Raw genomic sequence first — 14,666 nt, 5'->3', positions numbered from 1 at the left:
AAGCTTCTGTAACTTTGTCGTAATTTGGAAGCTGGTTCTCTTTTAAGACCTGCGGGGAAACCAGCTTTTAAGTTTAGGCTGAATCTGAATAAGGCCAGTGGGTACTGCAGAGGTGAAGGATGGTGAGCAGTGGAAGAGTTCCAAAAGCTAACATTTAATCTCTACTGTAGTCAATAATGTCCAAATAACTAATATTCCCATGATATGAAATTCCATTTCACAGAGTGACCAGCCCTGAGGCTGAAGACGAGGAGCCAGAGACGAAGGACACTGCAGTAACCAAGCTGAGGATAGAGGAACAAAGCCCCATTATCCAGGAGCCTGAGGAAATTCAGATGTTGGAGAGAGTGCAAGCTCCACAGGCAGCTGGCCCTACTATAATGGAAACAACAGAGGAACATCCACAGGTCTCTGAGAGAACCATTGAGGAATCACTGGAAAAGGTAATACAGTAGTAAGACCCTTATGAAGTAGGAAGAGTAACACAAGGACAGGATGTTTACCTATTTCTACCATGCAAAGCCATGTTATTGTTTGTGATTTGATTTTCTGCTAATGGATGCTATGTCTATTCATGCATCAGGCTTTTGGTTTTCAGCTGATGCAGAGATTGGGTGATAAAGAGCTTCATTCTCTCGGGAAGAACTAACAGCTTAGGAGATCAGGCTAGACAGAAGCAGGTCTTATCTCCACCACCAAAGCATTGGATGTTCCTCTCCTCAGCGTAGTTATGGCCCGGAGCTCCCTTCTCAGTAGAACGATACTTCTTAAAGAAAAATACATCTCTCTGAGTAGGTTTTGTGGCATTATTTTCTGGTGTTCTCTTTCTCAGCAAAGCATGAGGAAAATGAGCATCAAGAGTGTCGAAGGACAGCTCAGTAGATAGGAGAATCAATTAAATTAACCTAAAGTTAGTTAAGTACAAACAATGAGTGAGAGTGAAATGAACTTTGTAGGGCGATAGCGGATTTATTGATGCAGAATTAGGCATAATTCTGCATCGACAATATGCCCATGATGTTAATGTTTGTGCTTCTTTTTTTTGTAACCATTTGATCAATGGGGGTCAGTCTAATAGTACATTCAATACACATTACATTGAGCATAGACAGATGTGTGGAAAATGGACCTACCAATGCAATCATTAGTGTAATGCACCCACAGCTTTGCACATCCAAGCAATAGATTGTAGCATAACTGCTGGTTATCGGAATGTCAGTTTTTGAAAGTCTTTGTGCGAAATATTGAATGGACCATTAAATTGCTCAATATCTAGCAGATTAGGCATGTTGACAGATATTTATTTTTGACAAAACTAAATTAATTTGATCACATCATTTTTAAAGTAAAGATCCTCACTGACTTTGATACTGGAACAAATGAATCATTACTGCTATCTTTAACTGCAAGGCAAATACCATGCAGGTATTTGTTCATACGATCAGAAAATCTTCTCGAGTTTTCCTGTTTCACTGGACAGTGTGGAGGAAAGTGGCTTTGCTAAATAGCGAATGAACTCATAGAGAACTATGAACTAGCTGAAATTCAATTCAACTTAACTTCACCTGCAGAAAATGTTTCTGAGGTGGGATAGGCAGTGGAGATGAAGTGGCATATAGAGTGAAAACCTTTTAATGTTTGTAATTCACTTAATACAAAGTGGTCACTTACTCGTCAGAAATAGTGCTTAGCAGGAAATGTTTCAGGGCAGCTTTTAGGAATCAGTAGTTTTACCTTTACTGAGGAAGCGTTGGAGGCTATGTCCACTAAATTTAAGAGCTATGAGAGTTTCTTCAGACACAGCATTGTAATGGTTGTTTGACTCACTTGTTTTTTACTTAGAACAGGCTGTCTCTGGCCAGGTAAGAGCAACGAGTTTTGGGCTTGATTCTAGTGGCCTTTTCATAGCAATAATGAAGGAAGCCTATGAGCAGGTTGACTGTACTTGGGCCTTGGTGTGAGTGTAACCAAGAATGGAAGATAAACTTGCCTGTACACCCAGGAAACAAGAATCATTTAAAAACCAGTGACATTACCATTGTTATCTTGTTGCGAAGATACTATCAATAGAAAATGTTTTGCCTTGTCAATGCTCTTCACGAGAAATTCACAGAAATGACTGACTTGCATCTCAAGTGACAGGAGGATGCAGATTTTGAAGGCTGGACCAAGAATCCAGCATTTAAATCAACCTACAGATGGCATGAAATAACCTCTCAACCGAAAACAGTTTATAGCAAATTACAGACCTAAAATGGGTAAACCTATGGCGAATAATAGTGTGGGGGGGTTCAAGTCTGTCAGATTTTGCAATGCTGTCTGCTTCCCTGCCTTCACCAGGAGATAGCAGAAGAATTGGGGGAAGTGGAGACCAGTTCAGATGAGGAGACTGTAACTACCCGGGTCATCCGGCGACGGGTTATCATTCAGGTACCCAGTGGGAGGAATGCTGGATTCTGCCTTTAAATCAACACAAGAGTAGCGACGGATTGCACCAGTTCTGGATCTAGACCATAGTTGCCTTAAATCCATTTTGCCGACGCTTATTCAATAATGCATGTTAGGATTGTGTGTGGCTTGTCGTGTGTGACTGCAGCTCTTGGCACTGGTTGGAATCTTTACTTTGGTAAATTTCACAGTTTAAAGACGTAGGAAGCAATTCTTGTCTACGCTTGAGATTTATTTTGTTTTGCCTCAATATGCAAAGTGCCCGCTCTCATGGAGCAAACCGATAACGTCTCTTGTATTTTTCCTGAATGTTTTGACATAAATTTAATCACAAAGTTGTGCGTAAGTGTAAACGAAGAATGTTCCCCTGTCAGAACATATACCTATCCCTGGCTTTTGACTCAGAGACCCCGTAAGATCAGGAAAAAAGCAAGGAAATTACATGTACAGAGACCACACCAGGCTTCGGTTTTTCAGCTGATGCAGAAACCAGGTGGTAAGAGCTCCACTCTCTTTAAAAAGCCAACAACAGCTTGTTGAGAGCTGCTCCTTTGTTTACAGAGTGTTCCAGGCTTCAAATCTTCCTTAAGCATCTTTGGGGTGAAACTTGCAATGTGTGATGTGTGAATTAACACTGGTGGTGCTAATTAAAACGTGTTAAAAATGCAAATTGGTGGAGTTCAGACATTGATTTCATGACCTTTTCAATGGTTGAACCAAGAAGCCATGCGTTGGGTGTCCAACTGACTGATCACAGCATTAGGCTGAAAAATACCATGTTACCTAAAATGATCAGAGTTAAGACAGGATCTTGCTACTGACAGTCTAATGGGAGTGCCTTTTAGAGAAGATATCAACTCAAGGTTCTTCCCACCTTTTCTGCTAGAGGGTATTAAAGCTCTCATAGATTTATTTTGAATAAGAGCTGGTCAGTATCACGGCAAATATTCTTCCTTCATTCAAATTCACAAAAAGATTACAAATGTTTATGAGCCATGTTGTGGGGTATTTACTGCCACAAATTAGTAGCTACATTTGCCTACAGAACAATAATCACTTTGGTTCATTCGAGTCATTGTGTGAAGCGCCGTGACTTGTTTCAGTGTGACAAGGCACCATATCAAACAAATGCAAGCAGTATTGGGACTTAGGAGTTAAAGTGGATAAAGTGAAAACCTGCATGGTTTCCCTCCTTCCCAATATAATCGTTACATAGCGGTCAAAATTGCAGGGTTCACAGCAGGATTTGGAAGGCATTTGATTCGGAGTAGAGTTTCTGTGGATTGGTGGGAGGCACACCTGATTACTGGAAAGATTCAATATTTACAAATTATTTGATAATCCTGTTATGGCTTGCATTTTTGGCCCCATGGGACGATTCGTATAGTATATATTCTAGGTTATCTAAGTAAAAGTATTAATAGTGTAATTCACTTGCTAGGCTGATGACATGCCTGATATTCTACCAGAGACAGTGACAGAAGAACAATATACAGATGAACATGGAAATATTGTTGTGAAAAAGGTATTGCATTACTGAGGCAAATAAGCTCTGTATAACCTTTTCTTTTCTTTAATTATACCTAGGCAGGGACAAGGAGACAATTTATCTTTTGACTTGATGATTAAAAAGCAAAGTGATGCTTATTGGTGCTGTAAAATGAAGAGATGAAGAGGTGGTGTTGTTTCTAGCACTCTTGTATCTGGTCAGCGAGTTGTGGGTTGTCTATTTTTGGTCAGCCAGGTATCTAATAGAAGCCTAGCGCCATAGTTAAGATCAAATTACTGAGAGTTCCACATATGTAAAGGTTTTGTTTGTATAGCATAGGTTGTGGCACTGTTCCCACCCCTTTAAAAATGGCTGTCATCACTCCTATCCTCAAAAAACCCTCCCTGGTCCCATTCCTGCTTTCAAACTACTGCCCCATCTCCAACCTCCTTTTTCCTCTCCGAAGTCCTGGAACAAGTCATTGCTTCGCTCCTTCCTCTCCCGACACTCCCTTCACAAACCCCTCCAATCGGGTGTCCATGCGGCCTACAGCATAGAAATAGCCCTGGTCAAAGTGACAAATGATATTTTGTCAATAAGAGAAAGTGTTTGTGCTTATACCTTTTAGCCATTCACCTTCATAGAATCATTACAATTATATCATTCATATCATAGAATCATTACAATTATACAGCACAGAAGGAGGCCATTCAGCCCACCGTGTCTGTGCCAGCTCTTTGTAAAGAGCTTTCAAATCCCCTGCTAACTCCCCATAGCCCTGCAAACTTGTCCTCAAATAATTATCTACTTCTCTCTTAAAAGTTGTTATCGAATCGGCTTCCACCACCCTTTCCAGATCTGAACAATTCGCTGTGTAAAAAAATTTCTCCTCACCTCCCTTCTGTTTCTTTTAACAACTATTTTAAATTGGTGTCCTCGGGTTACCGACCCACCCGCCAGTGGACCTTATGTCTGTTTCCCAAAAAAACACTAAATTTGACAGGAATTACATGTGAAGTGATTTGAAACTATTTGACATGAAAAGTTGCTATAAAAATGGTGAATAAACCATTTTTTTCCTTTTTTTTCAGGTTACCAGGAAAATCATCAGACGCATAGTTTCACCTGATGGTATTGAAACGGAGGAGGTGGTAATGCAAGGGGAAGAGCAGAAACCGATCACAATTGAAGATGGCGATGAGTATTCAAAAGTCTTAAAGAGAACTGTACTGAAAAGTGACAGTGAGCAGAGTGAGGTTAGCTTTAGCCCTCTACTCATAACTTGAGATTTGTCCTTTTTTTTCCTGAATTAATGCCTTACATACGTTCCTGTTAATTTGATACAAAACTAGTGCTAATTCTGTACTAAAATTTCAGTAGTTCAGTCAATCAGGTCTGAGCTCAATTCTACATTGATTCTCAACATTGCAGCATAATTACAGATTATACAAATCTCTGTTCTTAAATTTCTTGGGTAATCCATTGGATTGCCTCTCTTGATGCCATTGATCCAACATTGCCTCAGTGATCATTCTTCAACTAAGCAGTGAGTGTTACAGCCTATAGTAGCATCATAGCCATGCTCAATCATATTCTTGTCAGCAGATCTCAATTACATTTATGCATTCCAGCAGATGTCACTATACAGTGAACGGGAGGAGAAAATCCTCATTTCTTTCCACTCCCTAGTCCAGAAATCCAGAGGTGAATTGTAGTGGCCAACTGTGACTCCAGTTTTAAGTAACTAAATGACCACAAAATCAGGCACAGAATCTGAGACCTTTCTAATTTGCATGTTCAGGTCACATGGACATTACCTTTAGCGACTGAGCCATTGGAGCTATTTCATTTGGAGTAGCATCTATTTATATTTCTAAGAAAGAGTGATTTTGCTTGTTATTCTATAATAATAATAATCATCCTGGCATTTGATATTGTGTGCCTTATCACGTCTTTGAGACGTCTCACCAAAGTGCTTCACAGAATATACTGTAAAGTGAATTGACAATATTTTTGTGGGCGAAACATAGCAGCCAATTGTGCACAGCAGCATCCCACAAACAGTAATGGACTGAGTGACCAAATTATTATTTTTTTTGAAGGGATTGTTACCCCTGGAAAAGTCATCCACCGATTGACTGGGTTGTATTCTGCATTAATAACGTAAAGGCCTGTATTTGTATCTACAGGTAACCTTCTCAGAACCACAAGTGGCCTTTGGCTCTGAATTCCAGTCAGAGCAAGTTGCAGGTCGCAAAGTCAGCAGAGTCGTCAAGACAACCGTGGTCCATGGGGATAGAATGGAGAAACACCTGGGCGACCCCAAATTATCCTCTGACCTTCCCACAGCCAAAGATGATTTCAATATGGTACGAAAGATTTAGAACCTCACAATGTTCAATGTTCAATTTCTTGCCCTGCGTTGTTTATGCTGCGAAATGTAACTCAGACTAAAATTCTGTGCAGTGCATTTTGTAAACAAAGTTGTTATAAGGTGGGTCTTGAGGAATACGTCCCCTTTGCTCTAAGTGATCGCCTGCAAGATCAGGTTATTGGTGTGTTCATTAGATAAGTGAGATACATTGTAAAACATCAGAGGCATGGCAAAACAACAAAACTATAAATAGAAAATAATTGACTGACCAAGTGAAAGCCCTGCATTGCAGCACTTCACCTGAATAATTTCCAGACACTCCATGATGCCATCTGCTGAATATTGTGTGCACTACTTGCACCTCAGAATGCAAAACCTCAGTATATTTTGCCTCAGGTATTTCAAATCTCGAGCGTTTAAAATAGATGTAATAAGGTGCTATCTGTATAAGGTAGAAACTGATGTGGCTAATGGTTGTCTCAAAAGCAGCGTTAAAGCTTTTCATACAGTCGGAGATCCTATTCTGATCACAATGACACAGCACCTCCACTTTGATTTGCTGGAAAGATATGATCATTGCACCAATCTTTTTTTTCGTAAGTTCACCAGATCAGTTTGCATGAGGAAGGCTCTTCAACCTATCTGATCTCATCCCTTGAGAATACCCACCCTATCGTCTTCCCATAATATTCTTTCAAGTGGCTTTTTAAATGAGTCCAGTGTCCTGGCTTCAAATACCTTTCCTGGAAACTTGTTCTAGTCATTAATTACCCTCTAAGTAATAATAATAATAATAATCCCTGCATTTGATATAATGCCTTATCAACGTCATTGAGATGCCTCGCAGGATATTCAGTAAAGTGGAGTGACTGTATTTTGTGGGCAAATGCAGCAGCAATTTGTGCACAGCAATGTCCCACAAACAGCCATTGAGTTAGTGAACAATTTTATTTAAGCGATTTATTTATTGGTCAGGACACCAGGAGAAACTCCCTTCTCTTTTCAAATAGTGACATGGGATCTTAAATGTCCACCTGAACAACAACAATAATAACAACAAGATTACATTTGTATAGCGCCTTTCACGTCGGGAGGACGTCCCAAGGTGCTGGACAGTGTACAGCGTTTCAGAGCCGAGCTGGGGGTCGGGGGAGAACAGGCAGATGCTCTCGGTTTAAAGTCTTATCCGAAGGACAGCGCCTCCGACAATGCAACACACCTCCAGCACTGCATTGGAGTGTCACCTTAGACTATGTGAGTTCAAGACCCGATGTGGGATTTGAACCTACAACCTTCTGACTCAGAGGCAAGAGTGCCAACACTGAGCCAAGCTGCGTAAAGCAGAACTTCCTGCTATCTGTCCTGAAATTGCAACTCTAAACCTATGTCCTGTTGATCTACAGTCTTGGTGCATTCTAAAACATTGTTCTGGGTTTACTTTTTTAATCCCATTACAATTTTATACACCTCTATGAGGTTCCCTTTGAGTCATCTTCTCTCATGACTGAATAAAGCAGCTTGTCTAATCGTTATTCAAAACTCATTCCTGAGGATCAATCTCATTGTTTTCTACAGCACTTGGTTCAGTCTGATCAGAGCACTATATAGCCTGAATGTGACAGCGCTCTGCTTCTAAACTCAACTGATTTAGCAATATAGCCCAATATCCTGCTTACCTTTTTGATTGACTTCACTGAGAAGGATTGCACACATTGTCATCGCAGTAATATTCACACCTCCTTTAAATTTGTATTGTCTTCCATTTCACCCAGGCTTTAAGTTTTGCAGGGAGCCACGGAAAAGACTACATCCCAAATGTAGTTCAGAAAGAGATTGTAAAAGAGGATGGATCAGTTATTAAAAGGTTTGGGTTGGCTTGTAGCATTCTTGTTTCTCCTGCAAAGGAGTACCACTGACCAGCTAACGCTTGATGGAGGTCTGCCTGCTTTAGTGACGTGTGAACAGTTAGTGTTTGAACAGTGGTCACTGTTGTGTAAGTGACGTTGTGATCAGTATACACTAACCATTAACCAGGGTAACTCTAGAACAAACACGTGAAGCTAACTTGAGTTTACTGGAGGGTTTATTTTTTTTAACTTTTTTTATAGCAACCTCTCCCTGTCCTCTGGTACTGTTCCCACCCCATTAAAAACTGCGGTCATCACTCCTATTCTTAAAAAACTCTCCTTGGACCTTTCTCTACTCCCTAACTATTGCCTCATCTCCATCTTCCCTTTCCCCTCCGAGGTCCTGGAATGAGTTGTTGCTTCCCAGCTTCGTTCCTTCCTCTCCCTCCACTCCCTTCTCGAACCCCTCCAATCGTGTTTCCGTGCCGCTCACAGCACAGAAACAGCTCTGGTCAAAGTGACTAATGACATTCTGTCCATCTGGGACCAGGGCTCCCTCTGCCTCCTCGTCCTCCTTGACATCTCTGCTGTTTTCAACACCGTCGATCACTCTATCCTCATCTACCGCTTCTCCTCTCACCTCAACCTCCACGACTCTGTCCTTGACTGGTTCAGATCGTACCCCTCACACCGCCTGCACTTCATCTCCACAAACGCTTCTTCTGCAGCCCCCAGATGGTCTCGTATGGCATTCCTCAGCAGCTCTGTCCTTGGTCCCCTGTGCTAACGCTTGATGGAGGTTTAACTATGCAAACTTATTACTTGTCGGCCTCCCCAACTACTCCCTCCACAGGCTGCAGATCATCCAGAACTCTGCAGCCCGTGTCCTCTCCCGCACTCGGCTCCGCGACCCTATCACCCCCATCCTCGCCCAACTCCACTGGCTGCCCATCACATAGAGGATACAGTTCACGATTCTGGTCCTCACCTTCAAAGCTCTCCATGGTCTTGCTCCCTCCTACCTCTGCGACCTCCTAACCCCCTACCATCCTGCTCGCTCCTGCCGCTCAGCGGGCGCCGGCCTGCTTCACGTCCCTCGTCTCGCATGCCCCACTATTGGCGGGCGGGCCTTCTGCCACTCTGCCCCCACCCTCTGGAACTCCATCCTCCAGTCCCTCTGCCTCGCCTCCTCCCTTGCCACCTTCAAGACCCATCTTAAGACCCTCCTCTTCGACTGTACTTTCGATCTCCCTGCTTCCCCCCCTGCCCTCCACCCTCCCTGACCCCCAGCTCAGGTACGTAACTCTGTCTGTCCAGTGCCTTGGGACCTCCTCCTGATGTGAAAAGCACTTTACAAATGTAATTTTGTTGTTGTTGAAGCACAAAACTGTTGCAATAGTGGAGTGTACTCACAGTTGGAATTGGTTGTGACATCTATTGATGGCATTAAAACAATCTCAAGATGAATAAAATGTCTATAAGCTTCCGAGCATGACTTATCAATCATAAAGTTCAGGGGGAAACTTGTTTCTCAAGGGAGCAATTAGAATAACAAATCTGTTCATTCCAATCTTGTTCTGGATTAAAGAATGTTAATTTAAGACAAAGATTTCTATATAATGCATAGCAATAATAATACACCCAGGGTTACTGAGACATCAAGGCTTGTTTGGAATAAACGGTATCCCACTGTAGAAAACTGTCCTCACTCCTGGGCGTTCAGTATTTATAATGTATAAAGTATGTGATTTCTCAGTCTCAATAAGAATTTTTATTCTGCTTCAGCTTGTGTCCCATGGAACACTCATGACGACAGTTTCCCATGCAAATCAGAACCTACATGGACTTAGTACTAACATCCATATTCACAACATTTCTCAGAGCAGGTGAAGGTTGTAAATAATAACAAATATTGTACATTCAAGATAGCAGCCACCCTCCGCCTTCAAATAAGATCCACAAATTGCTTGAGGTTGAAACACCATTTACACGAATGACCAAAGATATCTTAAAATGATCACAGAGCATTTTTCTTTATTGTCTCTAGAGCATGATTGTTTACCTAAACAAGTTCCATCCGTCCAAAGAGAGAATGTGCATTTCTATTCGAGACTGAGAATTTCCATGAGTAGATGCCATCCTCGGAACTTTCTTGGATACTCTTAAGCACGGTGATGGGTTTCTGCACGTGTCAGACACCCAGCTGACACACAAAAAATTCCAAACATCTTCAGCAACCTGAGATTTAATTTTAGGGATGTTCATATCTTCATCAATCATCCTCTCAACTGAGGTACCATAGCCAATGCCAAAGTTGAAAGTGTAATATTAGTTCTTGAGTGAGGTTTATGCCTCGCCAAATACAAGTCAATTCAAATTCATTAAAAAAAAAGAAATTTTAATAAACTGACAAGGAACTTCAGAAATACTGTAGTATTAGTGTCATTGGTTACTCTTTCACTGAACTCTCTCTCTCCCTGGTTATCCCATTACACTTTAATACACTCACTCTTTTTATCTGTTTTGTGCTTCATTCTTTACTGTTTTCTTTACTAATTTTGGTTTTCTCTCTCTTCCTTATTCCTTTTGCTCTCCTTGTGGTTCTCTCGCTCTGCTGGATTTCTTTTCTTTCTTTCTTTCTTTCTTTCTTTCTTTCTTTCTTTCTTTCTTTCTTTCTTTCTTTCTTTCTTTCTTTCTTTCTTTCTTTCGCTCTTTCGCTCTTTCGCTCTTTCGCTCTTTCTTTCGCTCTTACCTTTGCTCTCTCACTCTTACCTTTGCACTCTCACTCTTACCTTTGCACTCTCACTCTTGTGCTTTCTCATCCTTTCCCTGGTCTCTTGGTTTCTGTCTTTGGTTTTATTACTATTTGGCTTTTGTTTTTCTCTTTCCCTCTCTTTATGTTGATTATTGATGTTTGCCTTACGCCTCTCTCCTTGGTTTCCCCTTTTCTCTCCCTCTGTCTTTTCAGGACGACCATGAGTAAAGCTAGCACACAGAAGAGGACTGTGGTGACGGATCGGGAGGGGAAGCACATACACGAGGAACAGCTAGAGAATGTGCCTGAAGCACTACAACATGATGACCTGAAACACGACCTACAAGAACTTCTCGGTCGTTTCTGTGGCGAGGACTGGATACAGGAGAGAAAATAAACAGCTAAGACATCACACATATCTATTCTGTCCCCACTGCTCAAACTACTTCACAGGAAGAATTGTATATTATTTTCCATCTGAAGACACTGAGGTATCCGTGAGGAAAGTAGAATTGAATTCGCCTTTTCTCTTTACCGTAAGCTAATTTGTGACCAAAGATGGCATCCATATCTTTGGATGGCTACTACTGTTTGAACACCAGAGCTTCCTCTTACAGCTGTACTAGGAACACACTAATCCTTGCTGCCTCCAATCTGCACCATCAGGTCCAATGCTCACAGAATATCAACTTCATCCACAGGCCTCTTCTCATTTTCTGTTGCAAAAGGACTTTACCACACAAAAAAACCTACATGGTAAAACCGTTTCAGCTTGCGAGACTAAGACACTCCTATCTTGACTACACAGATCGCCAATGAACACAAAAGTCCCTTCTTGATTGCCGAACAGAGAATTGCTAAGTGTTGCCATAGTGACAGATCGTGAGTGTGCAGGACTAATAGGGAGCAACTTGAGACTCTTGCAGTCCCTCAAATTTCTTGAAGTCGAATAGCTTAATAAATATGCTAGCATCTGTACTTAATGTATCAGACCTTTCTGCATCCACTGCATTAGTATGAATTTTAAAAGTGGCTACTACATTTGGTCGTGTAATTCATGCTGCCATTACTTGTTTCTAGAACTTGCAACTTTCTTCACTGCTTCCACCAATCCACATGCTCTTGTTCCTGCGGTTTGATTGTTTCTACTGGCACCTGCACTGTAGATAACTGAAACTGAGATGAACGTTACAAAAGGAAAAAGAACCCAGACCGAATACTTTGGTTATTTCAGCATTATTTAACAAGACTGGCTTCTTTTTGTACATGCATGTAGTATTTATAGCTGTGGTAATCATATATAGGCTTGTTTAACCATCTTTGCACTGGGGAAATAGTTCAGCTCACTGCCTCCGAAAAGGAAAAACAAAAACACGATCCAATGATATTGATTATATAGTATTTTGAATTGTTTGGTTCTCTCCTTTCTTTAATGTGTTCATGAAATCTTATTGTACATTTCTTAAGTTATTATGGATATTTGTTTAATATAAGGACAAAATTCGCTCAGTGCTCAGAAAGTTAAATAAAGAAATATATTGACTCGGTTGGACAGTGCAGGCAGATTGCCAGTGCTTATTTTGGTAGTTTGTACGCCTGCATTGACTGACTATGAAGACCGATGGAAGGAGTGCATATCTGTTCTAGCCATGCCCTGTGGTGTTATTTACAGCGCAGATGATGTCTCTGTAATTACATTTTGGTTTATACTTTTTTGTTTTATTTCACTTTATTTTATTTGCTGTGTAATCAAAGAACTTCAGACTGTGAGAAGAAGTGAATTTTAAGTTGACGACTCAGCATCTTGTTCCCAATGTGATAACAAATATTGTATATGATATCTATGAGGGCATGTATTAGAATAAGGATAAATGGAAACAAAATTAAAACACTAACAAATACATAGCAACTGCAATGTGTACGATGGCTGATTTAATTAAAATAAAATGTACAAGTGTTACATGTAAAGGGCGTGTGTGACTGCACTTTTATGAAGGACTGTGGTGATCTTGCAGATGCCTGGATATTCAAAGGTACCAATGGCAAAATGGACATTGATTGTTGTATTTAGCACTTAGGATTGAGGTCAAAGGGACACCATAGGGGTTCAAAGTATGCAAATGCTTTACCTGTCACTTATAAGAATCTCACCCTTTCCCCTTCTCACATTCAAAGCCTGCCACTTTCACCATGCTTTCAGCCATCTTCCACACCTCGCCCTTTTCAGATTTCCCCACCCCTTGTCTCGGGATTTTTGGCCAAGGTGACGGGAAAACAGGTACCAGATACCCCTAGGAGGAAGGTTTCAGTGTCTTATTCTTCATTGTGCTGCTTTTTTTCCCAAGTACATGTGTGATTTCAGAGGGGTAATGCTTATTCATTTGAATTAACTTTATGTCAAAGAGATCACTACCCTTTGGAAACCATCCGTGCTAATTTTCAAATAGAGGTTGCCAGTGCTGTACTGTAGAACGATCTGTCCTTTTTCCCAGATCAGGTACAATTTCAAAGTATTTAAAGGAATCTCCACTATGTTCAACCTCCCCTCCAATTGTGTTGGCTATAATCAATTTCTCTGTCCAAACTGGCCTCCGTATTTGTCTACAAAGAAACTCTCACTTAACACTAAAATCCTGTGAAGCACTTTGAGACATCTGAATGATAGGATAAGGTGTTATATTAAATGAAAGGATTGTTAATTATATTATACATGTATCGCTGGATGTGTTGATCTAAGCAGCAACAAGAAGACTCTATTGACTTTACTTGATGTTTATTGCAACTGAAGGGTTGAAGATTTTCAAATGACGAGGATCCCAAGCTGCTTACTGGCTGACTTGTTGATGCTGACTCTAATAACCATGTTGTTATGTTGCCAAAAGACATGCAACTATATTGGGATGGCAATTGCAATGATGTTACAGCACTGAAAATCATTTAGAGAATTAAAGGTTTAACACAACCTATTCTAAATAAAACTTGCATTTAATATTGCACCCTTGAAGTCAGAAGGACATCTCTTAAGTACTTCACAGGATTTACTGTGAAGTGTAGCAGCTAAAATTGTGCATCATTAAGCACCATTTACTTGATAATAAAAATAATCCTTGCATTTGATGTAGTGCCTTTCAGGTTGAAAGGACAAAACACTTCAAAGAATTTACTATAAATTGTAGTGATAGTATTTTGCAGGCAATTTGTGCACAGCAGTCTCCCACAAACAAATAAATGACAAATGTATCTATTTTGGACAACTCCCTTCTCTTATCGAGCAGTGCAATAGGATATGTAACGGGTCCTGTTTAGGCAGATGGGACCTCGATTTAACATCTCATCGAAGGGATGGCTGGTAAAAATCACTGCAGTCATAGCACCTAAGAGCTTGCACTTACTTTAAAGTGAGATATCCTTCGCTGGGTGAAACAGGAAAATAGAATGCAGTTGTAATTGCAATTATACCCATAAAGTAGTAGCTAAAACTTATTATGTAATAATTATTTATTAGTAGAAAGCTGAATTATAATCACTTAACACTTAATCAGATCAATATTAACCTGAATGTGAATTGCATGGCACTTCCATAAACCATGTAACATATAATTGTTCATCTCCCGCCAAATCCTCCAAGCCTTTAATCAAATATTGGATTGGAATATTGAGGCCGCTGTGCTCATTCGCTGACCTTGGGAAATGTTCTCTGAGATCAGGAAATTTACTGGCAAGCCAGGAGTCAAAATTAGATTTGAATCAAGA

The 14,666-nt window shown here is 40.6% G+C and overlaps 1 protein-coding gene across 1 annotated transcript in view; it reads left to right on the top strand.

Moving 5' to 3' along the window:
• Positions 1-12,881, top strand: part of ank2b (ankyrin 2b, neuronal) — a 161,469-nt gene extending 148,588 nt beyond the window's left edge. The window contains exons 44-50 of the mRNA XM_042339832.1: positions 224-443; positions 2,341-2,430; positions 3,890-3,973; positions 5,029-5,193; positions 6,127-6,306; positions 8,084-8,175; positions 11,127-12,881. Coding sequence (XP_042195766.1) covers positions 224-443; positions 2,341-2,430; positions 3,890-3,973; positions 5,029-5,193; positions 6,127-6,306; positions 8,084-8,175; positions 11,127-11,310 — 1,015 coding nt within the window. The 3' untranslated portion in view covers positions 11,311-12,881. The remainder of the gene's footprint in view (positions 1-223; positions 444-2,340; positions 2,431-3,889; positions 3,974-5,028; positions 5,194-6,126; positions 6,307-8,083; positions 8,176-11,126) is intronic.
• The last annotated feature ends 1,785 nt before the right edge of the window (positions 12,882-14,666 follow it).

This window comes from Callorhinchus milii, unplaced genomic scaffold (genome assembly GCF_018977255.1).
Source record: "Callorhinchus milii isolate IMCB2004 unplaced genomic scaffold, IMCB_Cmil_1.0 Scaffold1, whole genome shotgun sequence".
NCBI lineage: Eukaryota > Metazoa > Chordata > Chondrichthyes > Chimaeriformes > Callorhinchidae > Callorhinchus > Callorhinchus milii.
This window is presented reverse-complemented; position numbering and strand designations above follow the sequence as displayed.